At 48.1% G+C, this 15,400-nt stretch overlaps 1 protein-coding gene across 1 annotated transcript in view; it reads right to left on the bottom strand.

Annotated features, from left to right (window-relative positions):
• The window catches only part of ASTN2 (astrotactin 2), a 365,413-nt gene that overhangs the window by 209,493 nt on the left and 140,520 nt on the right, over positions 1 to 15,400 (bottom strand). Inside the window, exon 7 of the mRNA XM_072883508.1 lies at positions 5,480 to 5,647. Coding sequence (XP_072739609.1) covers positions 5,480 to 5,647 — 168 coding nt within the window. The remainder of the gene's footprint in view (positions 1 to 5,479; positions 5,648 to 15,400) is intronic.

Below are 15,400 nucleotides of genomic sequence, written 5' to 3'. Positions count from 1 at the left end.
GGGGTGCAAGCGCAGCATCTCATGGCTGCTCAGGTGCCCCGGTGCAGCTCCCCTGGGAGGAGCGGCTCCCAGCGGTGCGGTGACAAGGGTGAGCTCGCCAGGGACGGGGCAAGACACGCATTTGCGCAAGGATTGGGATCAGGGTTTCCCATCGGTAGACGTATGGATGAGAGGAAAGTTAAAAAACCCTGCAACAAAACCCTTCCTTAAAGAGTTTGCTGCGCCTCTGTGGGATGGCAGAGCAAGGGCCTCTGTTGAGAAAGAGATTTGGAGAAAATTAAACACAGGCAAGGATGAACAAGGGTCTTAATAGTTCATTAAATTCCCAACTTCAATGAAAAAGTGAAGCATCGCCAGAGAGCCGCTCCTCGAGTCGGGTCGGCCCCTGGCTGAGGCTCCTCCAACAACCACGGCAGCAGCACTGGCTCCCAGTAAAGCTCTCGGAAAAGCTTCTCTTCTTGCCCTTGCTATCTGCTGTTCCTGCCCTTCGGGGACAGCGCTTTCCAAACCTGGGTCTCTGCTTCATCCTGACGAGAAATGCAATTTCAGTAAAAGCAGTTTAGCTCTCAAGGAATGAGACAGGGAAGGTGGCTCCTGCCCAGCTGACCTGGCACAGAGTACGGAGGGAAAACCTGAAGTTAATTTGACAGTTATCCCTCTTCTCCCCCCGCTGCAAATCCCCCTCTGAGAGTGTAAAGACAGCACAGATAACCTTAACTCAGCCCCCTTGCAGGCATGCATTTTGATTGCTGTTTATGTATAACACTTCAGCCCGAAGCTAAATTAGCTTGGGAGTTAACTGCCTCCTGCCCTGCTTGGTGCACAAGGCAAGCTGTGCCGCCACATGAAAAGAAATCGTATATTACATGGGTTTTGACCAAGTTATTAAACTACATACCTTAGAGAGACAGAACCTCATCTTATAAAAGTCTAAGTCAATAAAGACACTAGGATCCTCCAACAGCGAAAATAGCAGAAGTGCACAAGAACAAACAAATATTACTTGATGTGCACAAAAGCTGCATGATATTAAATTGAACTATCAGAGAAAATGGCTGTTTTCATAAACACAAATAGACCCTCACCAAGGTTGGTCATCTCCTGATTTACATGCTCCGCTCTGCAACCTCCAAATCCCCTTAACAGGTTGCCTTTAAAAAATGGCTCTGTTTAAAAATGACTTTCATCTGTCTCCTGCCCGCAAGACCGCTGTCCTACCCGGACAGGAACACCATCTGCGGCTCTGGTGACAAACTAGCCCATTTGGAAGATGATGGAAACCCTTTTTTTCCTCCTGCCGATTTCCAGAAAAGACCCTTCACTACCACATCTCATTTGGTCCTTACAAGCGTGTGCCTACTGCTTTGGGGGGTGCCATCAATTGTGGATGCAAAGGAGCGAATTTCGATGGAGAAGTGCCTGATTTATAGACGGGGAAAAAAAATTCAACGCATTTGCACCTGCTAATCAAGGTAGCTATCCATCTCATTTATGCCACTGCTCCGGCAAGCCTGACAGCACAAAATCAGAGGCTGTTTTTTCCAGCATTTGGCCCTAAGGGACCGATTCTCCAGCAGGTCTCTTAAGCGATGCCCGCAGAATGTGCAAGTGAATCAGTTTTGTGCATACAAAGCAGGTAATTGTGCTCACAAATCAGGATTTGCATATGTCGCTGAAAACGGAGGCTCTCATAAACGTTACTGGTGCTGGTAAAGGAGGACAGTGAGAAAGCAGCACTCCTGGATTTTATGCAGAGTTATCCCAGTGCATGGTACGAGCGGCGGTGCTGGCAACGTACTCCACATCTGTGCAAAATACGGAGAGCGAGGAAAGTTGACTGCAAGTCCCAGAAGACGAGAAACCCTCTCTGTTCTTGCTTCAAGCAGCATGGTCAGCACCTGCAAAGAGGATGGAGCATTTTGGCTGAACCTCTTCAGCTGAGGACCGCATCCTGACCCCGGAGAGGTACCTGTCCCATCCAAGGTGGCAGCTGGGGCATGGCCACCAGGTAATGTCTGCAGGTGGAAGATCCTCAGCAGCATCCATTTATTTATGTATTTGCAGTCATGTCAGACCAACCAGCTTGGCCGTTTCCAAGGCAGAGGGGCAGGAGAAAGATGATATTTTGCTCATGTGCAGATGTTGGTGCTCCCTCTGAAAAGCTCTGATGAGCTGGTGCTTTTCCATGCAGGTTTGAAATTTGTCAGGGGGGCAGCAATCATTTAATTAAAGAGTGAGTCACATGGCAAAGACACAAGGGAAGGCAAATTAAGGTCAGGCAAGCAAAATGTATTTTGGCATTTCCTGGTGTTTCAGAGCCTCTGTTTTCAGTGCGGATTATTATTCATACTGAAGTAGTACTTGGTGGCTGGAGTCAGGCGTCAGCACATTGTGCGGACAGATCTCATGTAAAACTCCAGCCCAAAAGAGGTCTTCAGTGCTGGGAAGGGGTAGGAGCTCGAGTCTCACCAGATAGAGCATACGCGACCCAGGGCCTCTGTCCAAACGTGTGCCAGGAGCCCGTGGCACTGCCACCAAAGACGAGTCCTGCCTGCAGAGCTCTGCCTACACCCAGGGGCAAGGATGCTTTGGGACAAGGCTGTATCCACGCTGCCACGGAGAGTGGCTCCAAGGGAAAGGCTGAAGTCAGATTAGCTATAAATGTGCTGGAGGACCTCAAAGCTGGATCTGCTGCTCTTCACAGGGGAAACCTTTGAGGCTTTCATCCTCCAGACAGGACAAACCTCACTCCATCCTCCTCATGGACATTTCGCCCAGCCCGAGAGGACAGAGGGGAGGGGAAACCCCCAGCACCCATCACTTGGGATGCTCACAGAGATGATAAAATCCCTGACCTGAAAAGGTTGAAATCTAGGCAGGATTTATGTCCCATAGTAAAACCACGGGCCTGCCTCTCTCATGGTGATAAAAATAAATCACCCTTAAAAATAGAATGACATTAATAAAAATAAATCTAAAAATACATGCGGTGCATCACGGAGTTACGATCTCCTCCCAGCCTAGCATGGAAACTTCTCACCAGCTAAAGGCTGGTCAATGGTGATAATCATAAGTGGTTCCTGGGGCTATGTCCTGGGGTAAGGTGTCAAATAGGTACTTCCACAGGCCTAATTTTCAGTGGGTGGTTGCTCAGCTCTTGTGAAGTTTGGACCTCTTAAGGCAGTCCCGGATTTCGGCTCTGAAAATCAGCAGCCCCACCAGCCAGTCCTGCTCTACCCCTATGGATCCAACTGGCATAAACTGGAGAAAGCTTTTGCTTTATCCACTTGCAAACTCCCAGGCTGGAGAGAGAGGGAAGAAGCTGATCAACAGATTTTGGGTGAGGAATCTGAAGGTTCAGGTCAAGACTTCTCTGCCCTCACCCCCACCATGGGTACAGCAGGGAGGATGGGAACCAGGGACAGGAGCTGCAGAGCAGCCGGCGAGGTTAGGATCCAGCGCAGTGCTGGAGCAGAGCACCTCCTGGGCTGACGAGCATCGCTCCCTTCCCTGCAAACGCGATCTGACACATCCTGCTGCAGCGTGGGGCATCCAGCGAGAGCGACAAGCTGCTCTGGTGAGCTGGGGATGCAGGGGCAGCAGCAGCTGGGCCGGCTCAGGAAAACAGCCGCTCCTTGCAGCAGAGGCAACTCAAGGATTAAACCAGCCTGGCTCAGTGCCAAGGACGGCGTGGGGCTGGTGAGCAGAGCCACGGGGCTCTTCCAATGGAGAAGTCACAGTCTGCCTCCATACGGTCTCCCCACGGTTTCTGCTGGACCCAGTTTTGTGGTTTTTTTTTTCTTCCTCCTCCCCTGAACCAGGGGAGAGCTGAACGCATCCTCCTTCTCCTGCAGAGGTAGCTGCATTTTGCTGATGCCTGAAATGATCCTTCTGCCCTGGGACATCTGGATGAGAAGAGCCTCCTCCTGCACCATCTCCATCTGCCGGGGTGGCTGCTGCTACCTCGCAGCCCTCCTTGAGACTGTAGGTGATGCCCAGGGCTCATCTACACGGGGAATTCATCCAGCGTAATTATCCTGCTGCAGCGATGCCTGCCAGTGCCTCCATGCAGACGAGCCTTGAGGTACAGGTGTACTAAAAAAGGACATTGTCTTGACCAGGAAAATGGATTTTTGAGACCAAGTTCAGTATTTGCATCTCAGCTGAGCAGGGAGGGATGAGAACAGGGTCGCCCTCACCAGCCCATGATGTGTTCACGACCCAGGAGGGTTTCTTCCTCTCAAGATGCCACGTATTAATGGCACAGTCTGTGGCAGCAGGAGGCTTAGAAAAAGCTTTCTCCTCTTCGAGCCATTCCTCCTCAAAGCCCCTGGCAAAACCAGAAACCAACTTCCCTACTCACAGTCACGAGTCTCATGCACAAACACAGGTAGCAGAGACACTCTCATTTTCTCATTTTCCCTCCCTTAGAGAGGAGGGAAGTGGCTCACGCAGCGAGATGGGGCTAACCTGGGAACAGTACTTCTCTGCAAGGAGACAGGGGGGTTGGCACGTTCTTTAGATGCAGAGCATGCCAGGAACAACAGGGCCACTTGTCTCCACGCCACCAAGAAGGCATCCCACCTGATGTGAGGCACCGGGGAGCAGGAGCAATGCTCACCGCTGCAGAGGGCACGGCACACGCTGTGTTATGAAAAACAGCCACGGTCCCCGAGCCACCTTCCCATGCAAGGTCCCGCACCCTCACCTGCACTAGCTGAGGAGATGTCAATTCAGAGGGCCAGCCGGTGGCTGGGGTCACATACTTATTTCCCACCCATGCAGACCCCCTGCCTTTATTCACTAGTTGCACTTTTGCTGTTTTCCACATTCCCGGCTCACTGCAGACTCCAGGACCCCCATTTGTCACCCAGGAGTACATAGGCCAGAAGGAAAGGTGACACTTCTCCTTTGCCCGGCCCCACATCTCAGACTCCCAGCAGGGCTGGCTAGTGCTTCACAAAGGCAGCCTTTGCGTGCAAGAAGAACACACTCAGTGAAAAGGTCATTTACAGATGAGGAAAGATGGCAGACTTCACAGCTCCACGAGGAAGGGTTGGAGGAGAGATCCAACCTAGGTGACCATCAGGCAGGACCATTAATGGGAAATGTGGTGCTCTGTGGTGGAATGGTCAAAACTGAAAATGGATGGAGATGGGGCAAGCTCACAAGTAGGTTTTCCAGACTGGACAGCAAAACAGCACAACTTAGAAGCAGATAAACTCCACGTGCCTGCAGCTGCCACACCAAAGAACTGATAGGTCCACCATTTTAAATCCCCATCCTTGTGCCCACCTTCTTTATACTTTGCTGATGGGGTCACCACTGTGTGACCCCGCTGGCACCTTTTGGTCCTCCGAGCCTAACACCAGGCTAACACAGAAGTGAGCTGAGTGGGCATTGAAGTACACAGATACAAACCTTCTCCCTTGCATTTCCAAGCTTTGCAAGGTCTTCATGCTTCCCCAGCCTCCCTTACCTGTCTCTTGGTCACACAGTTGTTCACAGGCATCAGTGGTCCTCTGTCCACAGAGGTCTCTCACCCAGGGGGACGTGGCATTGATCTGATAGTACAGAGACAGCTTGGCTGGATTAAGCCAGTCGGAGATGTCCAAGTAGCTCCCCTCGCTCACAACAAAGCTGCTGCCTGGAGAGTGGGGAAAAAAGTACATTGAGGGTAAAAATAAAAAAAAAAAACCAAACACAAACACAAACCCGTGCATTTTGGCCCAATATCAGAATGCTCTGCTCTTCAGGAGCTGCTGTGATGTCAAGATCAGCAAAACAATACCAAGTTCACCAACACTCAGACCCAAAGAACTTCATTTGACCATTCCTCTCCATACAAATGTGCCCCAATGAATGGTCCATCAGCTGGGACACTCCTTTGCCCAGACACTCGCCTACCCCCACCCCCACCCTACTCAGCATCAGGAGATACTGGATTTGATTCCCAGATCTCTGCAGAAATATGGACCAGTGTAATTATTCTGATCCATCAGATCGGAGCATCGCTTCCCCAGCTCCGGCAGTGGTGTCCATGAGATGCCTGGATGCCAGGCTCAGGACACGGATGGGCAGTGGCAGCATGGGCTGCTCCTACTTCAGTTCTTTAGTTGAAGGTGAGTGAATTGGCCCAACACACAACTTCTCATATGAGTGGTCTCATATCAGAGACACTCCCTCACCCTCTCCCTCCTGAGAGTTAGAAGTTAATTCCTGCCAAAAGTCTTTTCTTACAAAATCTTATGTTTCTTTATTTTGTGAAATGTATTTTTCCCCACTGGCATCTGGGAATATGCATCATCTAATTAGCCAAATAGATTTTCAGTTCAGCCCAATCATTTCCTTATCTAACATCTGAGGCCCAGCATCGCTTGGGGGATTTTGCAGGCACAGAGGTCCTCATTAACTCTGATCTTCAATTACATTGATTATAAGACTGCCTCCATAATAGTGCCGCACATATCAGAGGGGAGCCAAAAAACCCTCTGCCATTAAGTGGTGTTTTGCGAAAGTTACCAGGGTAAAAGCCTCTGAAAACAGGGGAGAAGAAACCTTCAAAGAGGAGTGGGCAAGGGGAACTGCCCAATAGCCCAGGAACCCACAGCCATCCTTCCACTAAGCACTAGGACTTGCAAATGTGAGCAAAATTTGCAACCACTATCTGAAGGTTCAAATCCTTCTAAGCGATCACCCAAGGATGGCAAGTCTATAGATCCAGGGTGTATTTTCATGAAACTTTAGGACTTGTATCACTTAGTAAAGGACTGGGACATCATTTTTCTAAGCACTGCATAAGATCTCAGCTCAGTGAAAGCCAAGCGATTGAAAAAGCAAGACAAAAAAAACATAGCAGCAACCACCCAACACGAACCTGGTTGAACACAAACTCCTGATTTCCTTTTGAAGAGAATCACTGATGCTTTAGCAAGAAGGAGCCCTTCTAAACCTCATCCCATGCCACATTATCCATGCAAAGGATAAAAAAGCAAAGCTTCAAGTCAAGCATCCCAGCGAGCGACCCCATTTGCAGGCATCCCAAGATCTCAGCACCATACAAATCTGGGCCCTAATTTCACATGAATTCAAATCTTCTACACATACTGTTTATACACCATAAAGATATTCACAGACGCATCTCTACACTCAAAGCCAATGGAGGCTGCCAAGCTACTGACTGTTCAAGCAAATGAAAATTAGACATCCAAGATCCAGCTGCTCTGGAGACACAGCAAGGCAGGAGCCTGCATCACCAAGGCTGCAGGATACATCTCCATCAGACACATGGCAGCAGTAAATTGCTGGGTAAACTCCACAGCACCAGTGGAAAGCATCGAAACACCGAGCACAAAGAAGTACCTTAGAGCCATGTAATTTTATTTCTAATTATCATTCTTTTCCACGAATATTTAAAGATAGCTTTAAATACCAATGGTAACTATTGCTGGTTTATTTTACCAAACAGAAATGCATCATGAACCCACTGGGAGTGTTTGCTATTCATGTGTATGTGTCTGTGTAGTAACCTGTCAATCCTGCTTTCTTCCTTATTTTTGTAGTTCCGTAATAAAGAGCGAGGCTTGGGAGGCACTTAAGCACATTTTGAGGCTCAGCTTCAGACAACTCCCTTTGCACCCAAAGACTGAAGAGCGAAACCACCAGCTCTCAATTAAATCCCTACTTAATGAACCCCACTTCTAGTTAAAATACAGCCAGCCTGAAAGTGACAGAAGCAAATCAGACATAAAATAGTCATAAAATTAGTATTCATAAAGACAAAGGTGACTCAAGCTGGCAGAGAATCCTGACCCAGGAGCTGCTACAAGGAGGGGACCCCATGGTCAGAGTGGGAGATGGAGGGGTGACTTTTGGAGGTCCCCATCAGCCCCACGTGCTGAGCTCCTCCGGGAGGAGGAAGCATATTCGTGGCCTTGCTGCCAAATTTTCATCTTCTTTGGATAGCCTGTTTGCTGCTGGAAGTATAAAAAACCCCAAACTATCTATTTATGGAAGTACCTCCTAAATCAACACCAAAATGTGACACCCAGCCAGGAGCCAATAACTTCTCTTTTCAGCAGAAGTTCAGTGTCCATGTAAAACTACAAATTTGGGAAGCTTGAAATAATTTGCAAATTGATCATGCTTTGCCATATTCTGTACAGAGAAAGACCTTCCCCAAAATAATGCAACTGTAACTTAAATAAAAAAGGAAAGTCCTGGCATTTTCAAGATGAATTACTCATTTTAATTTTAGTAAGTCTGATTCATAAATCATCCTCAATATCACAAGTTTAAAAAAAAAAAAGCAGAAGTGAAAACAGTCGAATCCAAAATCCCTGAATTCAAGTTCAGTCTAAAATGGAGGCTATTCTACTTCAGTCTAAGAAAAAAAAAACAACCTGGGGAAATGAAAGGTTCTAGTTAATTGTAAACACTTTCCTTCCTTCCTTCCTAGGAGGAAAGAGGGGACAACTCCAGCAAGAAAACTTCTCACATGAAGCTGAGTGTGTCGCAGCTCAGCTGGGTAAGATTTTTGAGAGGTGTTTGCAGACACTCTCATCACCTTCACTCCCACTGAAAATACAAACAAACAAACATCCCAACCTTGATCCTTTTATAGCTTGCATGAGAAAAAAATAACAGGAAAAGGCGTTTTACAAATATTTTGAAAGCTAAAATTCTGAAGATTTCAAAGCCTTTTCACACATTTTTTCTCTTTATTTTCAAAGAATCCACACATAGAAAACAGTTTTCAAAAGTCACTAGTGCGCACTTATCAAAACCATCTTAAAAAGCTCAGAAAGGGCAGGTGGAGTATCAAATCCTTTTAGAAACTACTGAGAACAAACATTTTCTAAGAAGAGCTGTTTCAAACATCTTTAGCTTCCCAGGAACGTCAGCCAGGTTTGTTTTCACCAACGTGAAGTCTCTCAGTGGAGGGAAATCAAGTAGGAGGGAAGGGGGGGGCAACAGGGAACCCAAGAGGCTCACACTGCCAGGGCAGCAGCGGGTAGACCCCGCTCCAAACCACCCTCTGAAAACCTTCCTCGAGGACCTCGGACCCCCCTGAATCTCCCTACACCTGCACCCAGCCTACGGTTTGATGCACACCTACAGTAGAGGTGTCTCCCAGCAGAGACACTCTCCAAAGCCACCCAGAAAGACTGTCCACCCTGCTGTCCTCTACTGGTAACCCCATCACCTCCCAGGTGTCCTCCTGGACACAAGTTTTGAGCTTCCCACTCAAAAGCTCAGTGAAATCCCCCTTAAATGGAGACATTTAGGCGCCAGGGTAAAGCAACCATCAAGGTAAAGCAACCATCAACCAAACAAGGGAATACAACAACAAAATGGCAGCTCTCCACCCACCACCACCACCACCTCCTCCCAGGAACCCCCATTGTAGGACATGTCCCTTGAGCGCTGTTGGCTTTACAAGCCAGTCTATGTGGTAGAGCAGCATTGCAATGCCATGGAGAACATCATTACATGGCTATGCAACCACCTCCCGGCTCCATGAGGTCCACCAGCACTTCGGGGGATTGATTTGTTTGGGTTTTTGCATGCGTGTGTTTCCCCCTTCCCCTTCCTTCTCCAATGCTGATCAAAGCCAGATCAGTTAAGACAGCATCGAAAGTTCATGTCTCTCATGCTGGGGTCTCCTTCAAAGTTCAGGGGAACTGCTTAAGCCTTGACAAAAGAGGCTTAAAGTTTTGACATTTCAAAAATCATTTTCCAGAACACAACAGGATAAAACAGCTCAGAAGAGATATCTAACAAGGGAAAAGAACAAAGCGCCCAAAAGGCAGCCAAAAGGGTTTGGCTTTTCTTTTCTCTCTCTCTCTCTCTCTCTCTTGTTTTCAAGGGAAGAGATCAAAAAATAATTTTTTTGAAGAATTTATATTTCTTCCCCCCTCTGAGTCTTTTTGTCTTCTTTGGTCCATTTGCTGTATCTTGGCCAACGAAACTCCCTTTCATCTAAAATTAGTATTTTGTGTTGGAAAGCCATGGGAGGTCATACTACAGGTTGCTATTAATATATCTAACCCTATACTATCTTACAATTATAACCCTGTTACAGAAATTTTTTTTAAGATGCTAGAGGAAGAATTATCCCTCTTGCTCCATTCTAGAGGTACAAAGAATAACCCTATTTGATTTCTTTAGAAACCTTTTTTTTTTTCTCTTGTTAAACTTGAAAGAACATTTCCCAAAGAGACAACTCCTCCCCTATCAGCTCTTTCCATTGATCAGCTCTCGTTCTCCTGTCCTGGTCCCAGGAAATGAAAACTTCTGCTTCTTAAATTTCTTTCAGAAAATGCAGAAGACCCAACCAGACGTTGGATTTCCAGGACACACACATACTGACCTAAGCAAGCAAACCGGGCTCGGTGCAGGATCACACCCACAGACTCTCACGGTGCTCAGCTTTACCACCCCTCTCCTGCTCAGCACAAAACTTGGTAATTTTGGAATAATTTAAATTCTTTGAAGTCAAACTCTTAGTTCTTTATTCTAAATTGAAACCAGGGATAGTATCACACTGGGTTAAAATTCAAGCTATCAATTTCATCTTCTTTTTCAAATGGTTTCTCTCTTGAACAAGTTGAAATGCCTACACAGAAAGTTATGATAGCAAGTTTTTAAAAACAACAAAAGCCTATAGACACACCTTTCATTTACTCTTCCATCAGCCAAAGCGCATACAGTTTCTATCACACACAGTGCTTGACTCAAGGACGTGTTTTCAGCACACGAACCACTTGCATGACCGTGGGCTGCTCACGCCAGTGCTCCCCAAGGCGCTGATGATCAAACCGGGAGACCCCCAGCCCTCAGAAACACTGCCAATCCTGCCAGAGCTTTTTTACTCTGGCAAAGCAGAAGCAAATTAGTGATACAAATCTGTATGTAGCTACAGCTCAGAATAGAAGCATCTTTCCTGTGGGAGGAGCAGGGTTACATTTTAATTGTTAAATAGCACTTTCTTGATAATTCTGACAGACTCTTTCTTTGGGTTTTCTTAGCAGTCAGTCTTGATTTTGCCAGGGCTGAACTTCTGACAAGCAACGTACCGATTTAACTTTATTCAGCAGGTGATGACTTGGCCACCTTTTCCCAAACCCGAGGGAGACGGCATCTTCCCACCCCTGCCTTGTGGTCAAGCTCATGCAGCAACACGATCTCCCATGGCATTATTAGACAATATAATTGCACAGGCATTAGTAACAGCACATCTCCATCCTCAGTAGGCATCTGGACCAGCAATGGCTGAGACGGAAATTAGACTCCTAAAAAAAAGCTTCTCCTTAATGCTCCGTATCTCCCAAATCCCATGTTCCAGCCTGGGGCTCTCAGTAGTGTTCTCTAGATATTGGACAAGGGTTTGGGGAAATCCAGCCTAAGTCTAATCACACCACGAAGTATATGATGGATGAGTTATGATAAGCTTTAAAAAACATGAAAGTGTGTGTGAATAGAGATTTTTCAGCCAGCACCAAGACCAAACGTCCTTCCAGGATGGCAGAAAACAGAACCAAGAGGCAGCACGTACAAAGTTAATACGCCACGGGACCAAGGCGATCTACGTCATGAGGTTGCGTGTCAGCAACGCTACTTGTTGGGAGAATGATAAAGTGAAGTAGCACATTCCTAGCTATGCAGCCTCCAAAAATCCTTGCTGCATTGCTGCATCATAACTGCTGCAGGTATCCCATGAATTCTTGTTCGAAAGCAAGCGTGGCCTAAGCCAGCTCCCTGGGACTGACCCACCATCACCCTGCAAGCAGACAGGGTCTCATCCTGCAGATGCAGAAGTCAATGTTTGCATCTCTCCATCTAGGAAGGGAGCAGGTTAGTTGGTCAAAGACATCGTGCCTTACTGTAGTCTTCCCTCAACCATCCCTCCCAAATTAGAGGGTAAATGGTGGTGGTAGAAGCTCAGCAGGTGCTGGATGCCACCTCCCCAGTGGTGGGCCCATCCTGCCTCTCTCCGGATGCAACAGCTCCCAGCTCTGATCCAGCCCCTGCTGACGCCATCCAAATATCAACACTAATCCCCCTAGTTTTGCTCCGATGAATCCTGCAAAGGAGAAAGGAAGAGGCATTTACTTTCCCTTGCAAACCGAGCTGCCCCGGCAGCCAGGCGCCCTTGCGGCAGGCACACGGCCAGGGGAGCCAGGTCGGCGTGGGGAAGAGCCGAGCGCAGGATCACAAGCCTGTCAAGGCACGATAAAAACATGATGTACTTCAGCCTCCAGAATCTTATTAGTTCTTCATGCAAAGAGCATTCGCACCGTAAAACCGTCTTGGAATCCCTTTGATCCATGCTGATACAGTTTATAAATTGATGTTAATATTTAGAGTTCATGTCTGGTAACGCTGCAGCCATTTGCTCACATTTTCTTGCCAGCCAAACAAGCGTGAGAACAGGAGTGAGCTGTAATGCAGACACAGAGGTGACCTGGTGATTAACAGCTGATGGAATTAAATGCAATCTGTAAAGCTGCCCCCAAATACAGCCAGCCTTTCCAGAAACACGCAGGGTCTGGGACAGCCAGACCTGGCACCGAGTCTGCAACAAGAAAGTATTGCTTCTGCCGAAGCCTGACCCAGGTCTCCGTACAGCAAAACAGGCACCTCTGCAGCAGAACAACTCTGGGGGGAAAAAATAGCACAAGAAAAAACTTACTTTAAGCCATCAAATTCCCTAAGCTGATTTCAGAGGGGGCTGGTGGGGCTGGGACCAGCTGGAGAACATGAGGGACCCCAACAGCAGCATCCCTCTGAAAGCTGGGAGAGATACCTTTGAGATCAGATCCCCTTCTCCGTCCTTCTGGTATAAACTTGGGGTGCTTCGCATGTAAATCAAAGAGCATCTCCAGCTTATCCTTGGTGTAAAACAGGATGGGGAGGCAACCGGTCCCCCACCTCCCGCTGCTCATTTCTCCATGACCGCATGCGCAGCACGTGCTGAGCATACGCACGGGCGAGCGCCTGAGGACACAAGCTAATGCCTGGTCACCTCTGAGGGCTGCAGAAGATTGAGCAGGAGATGTCAAAAGCAAACAATTTAAAGCAACAAATTTAATTAAAAACAGAATGAGAAGTTGTTGCGAGTCCAACAATTGCAGTCTGCAGAGCTCCAGCAATCTTCAGGGAAAATTAACGCAAGCTGCTAATAGCAGCGTCCAATTCCACTGGCATCTTGGAGAAAACAGTGGTGGTGGGAAGGTAGGAAATAATCTTCAGATGAAACAGTTACCGATCGGCTGCGTGACAATCACAGAACACCATCGTTCAGACGGGCAGATGCAGATGCACGAAGCTTAAAAGAAAAAAAAAAAAATAGAAGCCACAAGGAAGCTTCCTCCAACTCTGCCATCTTGTCAGGCACTCAAACCCAAAGCATGGTCTCGAGTGACAGTTCCACCTCCCCCTGGTCTCCTGGCTTTGCGTGGAGTGGGACTGGGTTTGCTTTCCTCCTCCGGTTGCTTGCAGTGCAGTGTTCATCCTGGGAGAATTTATTCACGTTTGCAGGAGGGCTGAAGCAGAAAGGCAGGCGGCTCAGAGCAGAGCCCACCACGAGGACAGTGCCTGCCAAGCGGTGCCTCTGCTCCTGACCTCCATAAACCACCCCGTCTGCAGTTCAGCAGGGCTTCAGACAGAGGGATTACCACATCTCCTTTGGCACACGTCTCAGAAGAGGAGGGAAGGAGGTTGCGAATGCCCTGAGACATCTTTGAAGTGACAGAAACCTGCTTTATGCCCTTTACTTTATTTCCACTTATAAAACAAAGCCCTACAAGCCCCTAGCTAAATGTAGCTCTTGCTTCCTTCTGTATGTACTGGAGGATCTCACCTACCTCTCCCACTAAAGTATCCAGATACAAACACCACCCACACCATATATAACCTCTTCGCAGGCTGTAAAAATGGGAAACTTTAATTGATACTATATTTCAAACTGTTATGCAGCAAGGACGTACTCCAGGCTGAGTCCTCTAGGGTATCTTTCTCCAGCCCTGCCTTCCCTGCAAGCCGCTCCCATTGCTGTATCTCTACTTTTTGAATGATTACTTACAAGAAAGAAAGAAAAAACCTAACTATTGAATGTATAGAGCTGAGTGGCTCACATATTCATAAGGGGTTTTATTACTCAGGTGGAGGGGTTCTCTTTCCTCTCCTCCCCCCTTTGACACTGCTAAAGGGTCCTTTAAATAACGCTTTGTATTTCCATATCCTCATAAAAGCCACTACGATTCTTCCTATAAATCCGCGCCATCTCCAAAGTCAGAACGACGCCTTCTGCTCAGCGCGGGCAGAGGCTGCCCCAAAACACGATGCCCTGGAGCAGCAGAAGGGAGGGGAGGATGCTCCAACCACCGCATCCTAAGAGAAGATTTAGAGGCACCAACCCGTTTCGCCGAGGCAGGAGGCCCCAGCCTGCCCTGCCAGCCACGGCAGCAAAGAGCACGGCACCTTCTGCCAGGCTTCCCCGGGTTTGGCCGCCTCGTGAAATGAAGGCAGAGCAGCTGTACAAACCAGGCAATAATTGCTCAGAGGGGAGAAGAGCTGGGGGGGGAACCCCATCAGATGAACAAAAGGAAGAAAACGAACCAAGAGAGAGAAATAAGGGTAACGGAGACAGGCTGGTTATTAATACTGCTGCTTGGAATATATTCTCCCAGTCTTTGCTGCCAGTTGGCTTCTGGTCCCAGTCCTTCCCCTCCCCGTTCCCATCCTGCAACTCCAGCGGGCTCGTGAGCTTCTTTCTCTAATGCCGTTGCTCGCTGCAGAGGGGGAAAGCTGCTTTCCTCCGAGGCTGGAGACATTTGGCAGGGCTTCCCCCCTGCCCCCCCCCGCCCTTTCCCCAACTTGGCTTTGGCTTCTGGCACGCTGGAGCTGGCTGGCGTCTATTTAAAGTTTCCTTCAAAGACGAGTTTTCATCTGCTAGGAGAGAGATTTCTTTCAGCCTCTGTCTTTGTTTGGCTTTTCCTGCAGAGGTGTTGGTAGCTGCTCCGCTTTAAGATCTTTCTTGGCTACTGGCATCTATTGAAATACCGCATTTCAAAAAGGAATGAGAGGGCACCCTTCTCTCGCACAGGAGCATCTCCCGTGAACGCACCATCCCTGCCTTCTCACAGAACCTGCCTTATCATCATGCAAAATACAAAAGGGAATGACTTCAGGAACCAGACTATTTAAGTGCATGGCAACATTTACGAGACACGGCGCGCACCATCGGGTGCCACGTGAGAGGCTGGTTTAAGACTGATCAAAGCTCCCAGCCTCGGCCGGGCCAAAGACATCAGCTCGGCTGTGGCTTCGCTCATGTGGGGATGCCCACGCCAACCTCCTTTTGAACCCAGACAAAAAGGAGGTTTAAATCCACCCA

Source organism: Ciconia boyciana, chromosome 18 (assembly GCF_034638445.1).
Source record: "Ciconia boyciana chromosome 18, ASM3463844v1, whole genome shotgun sequence".
NCBI classification, from domain to species: Eukaryota; Metazoa; Chordata; class Aves; order Ciconiiformes; family Ciconiidae; genus Ciconia; species Ciconia boyciana.
Note: the sequence above shows the minus strand (reverse complement) of the source record. Positions and strands in the feature narration are given on the sequence as shown.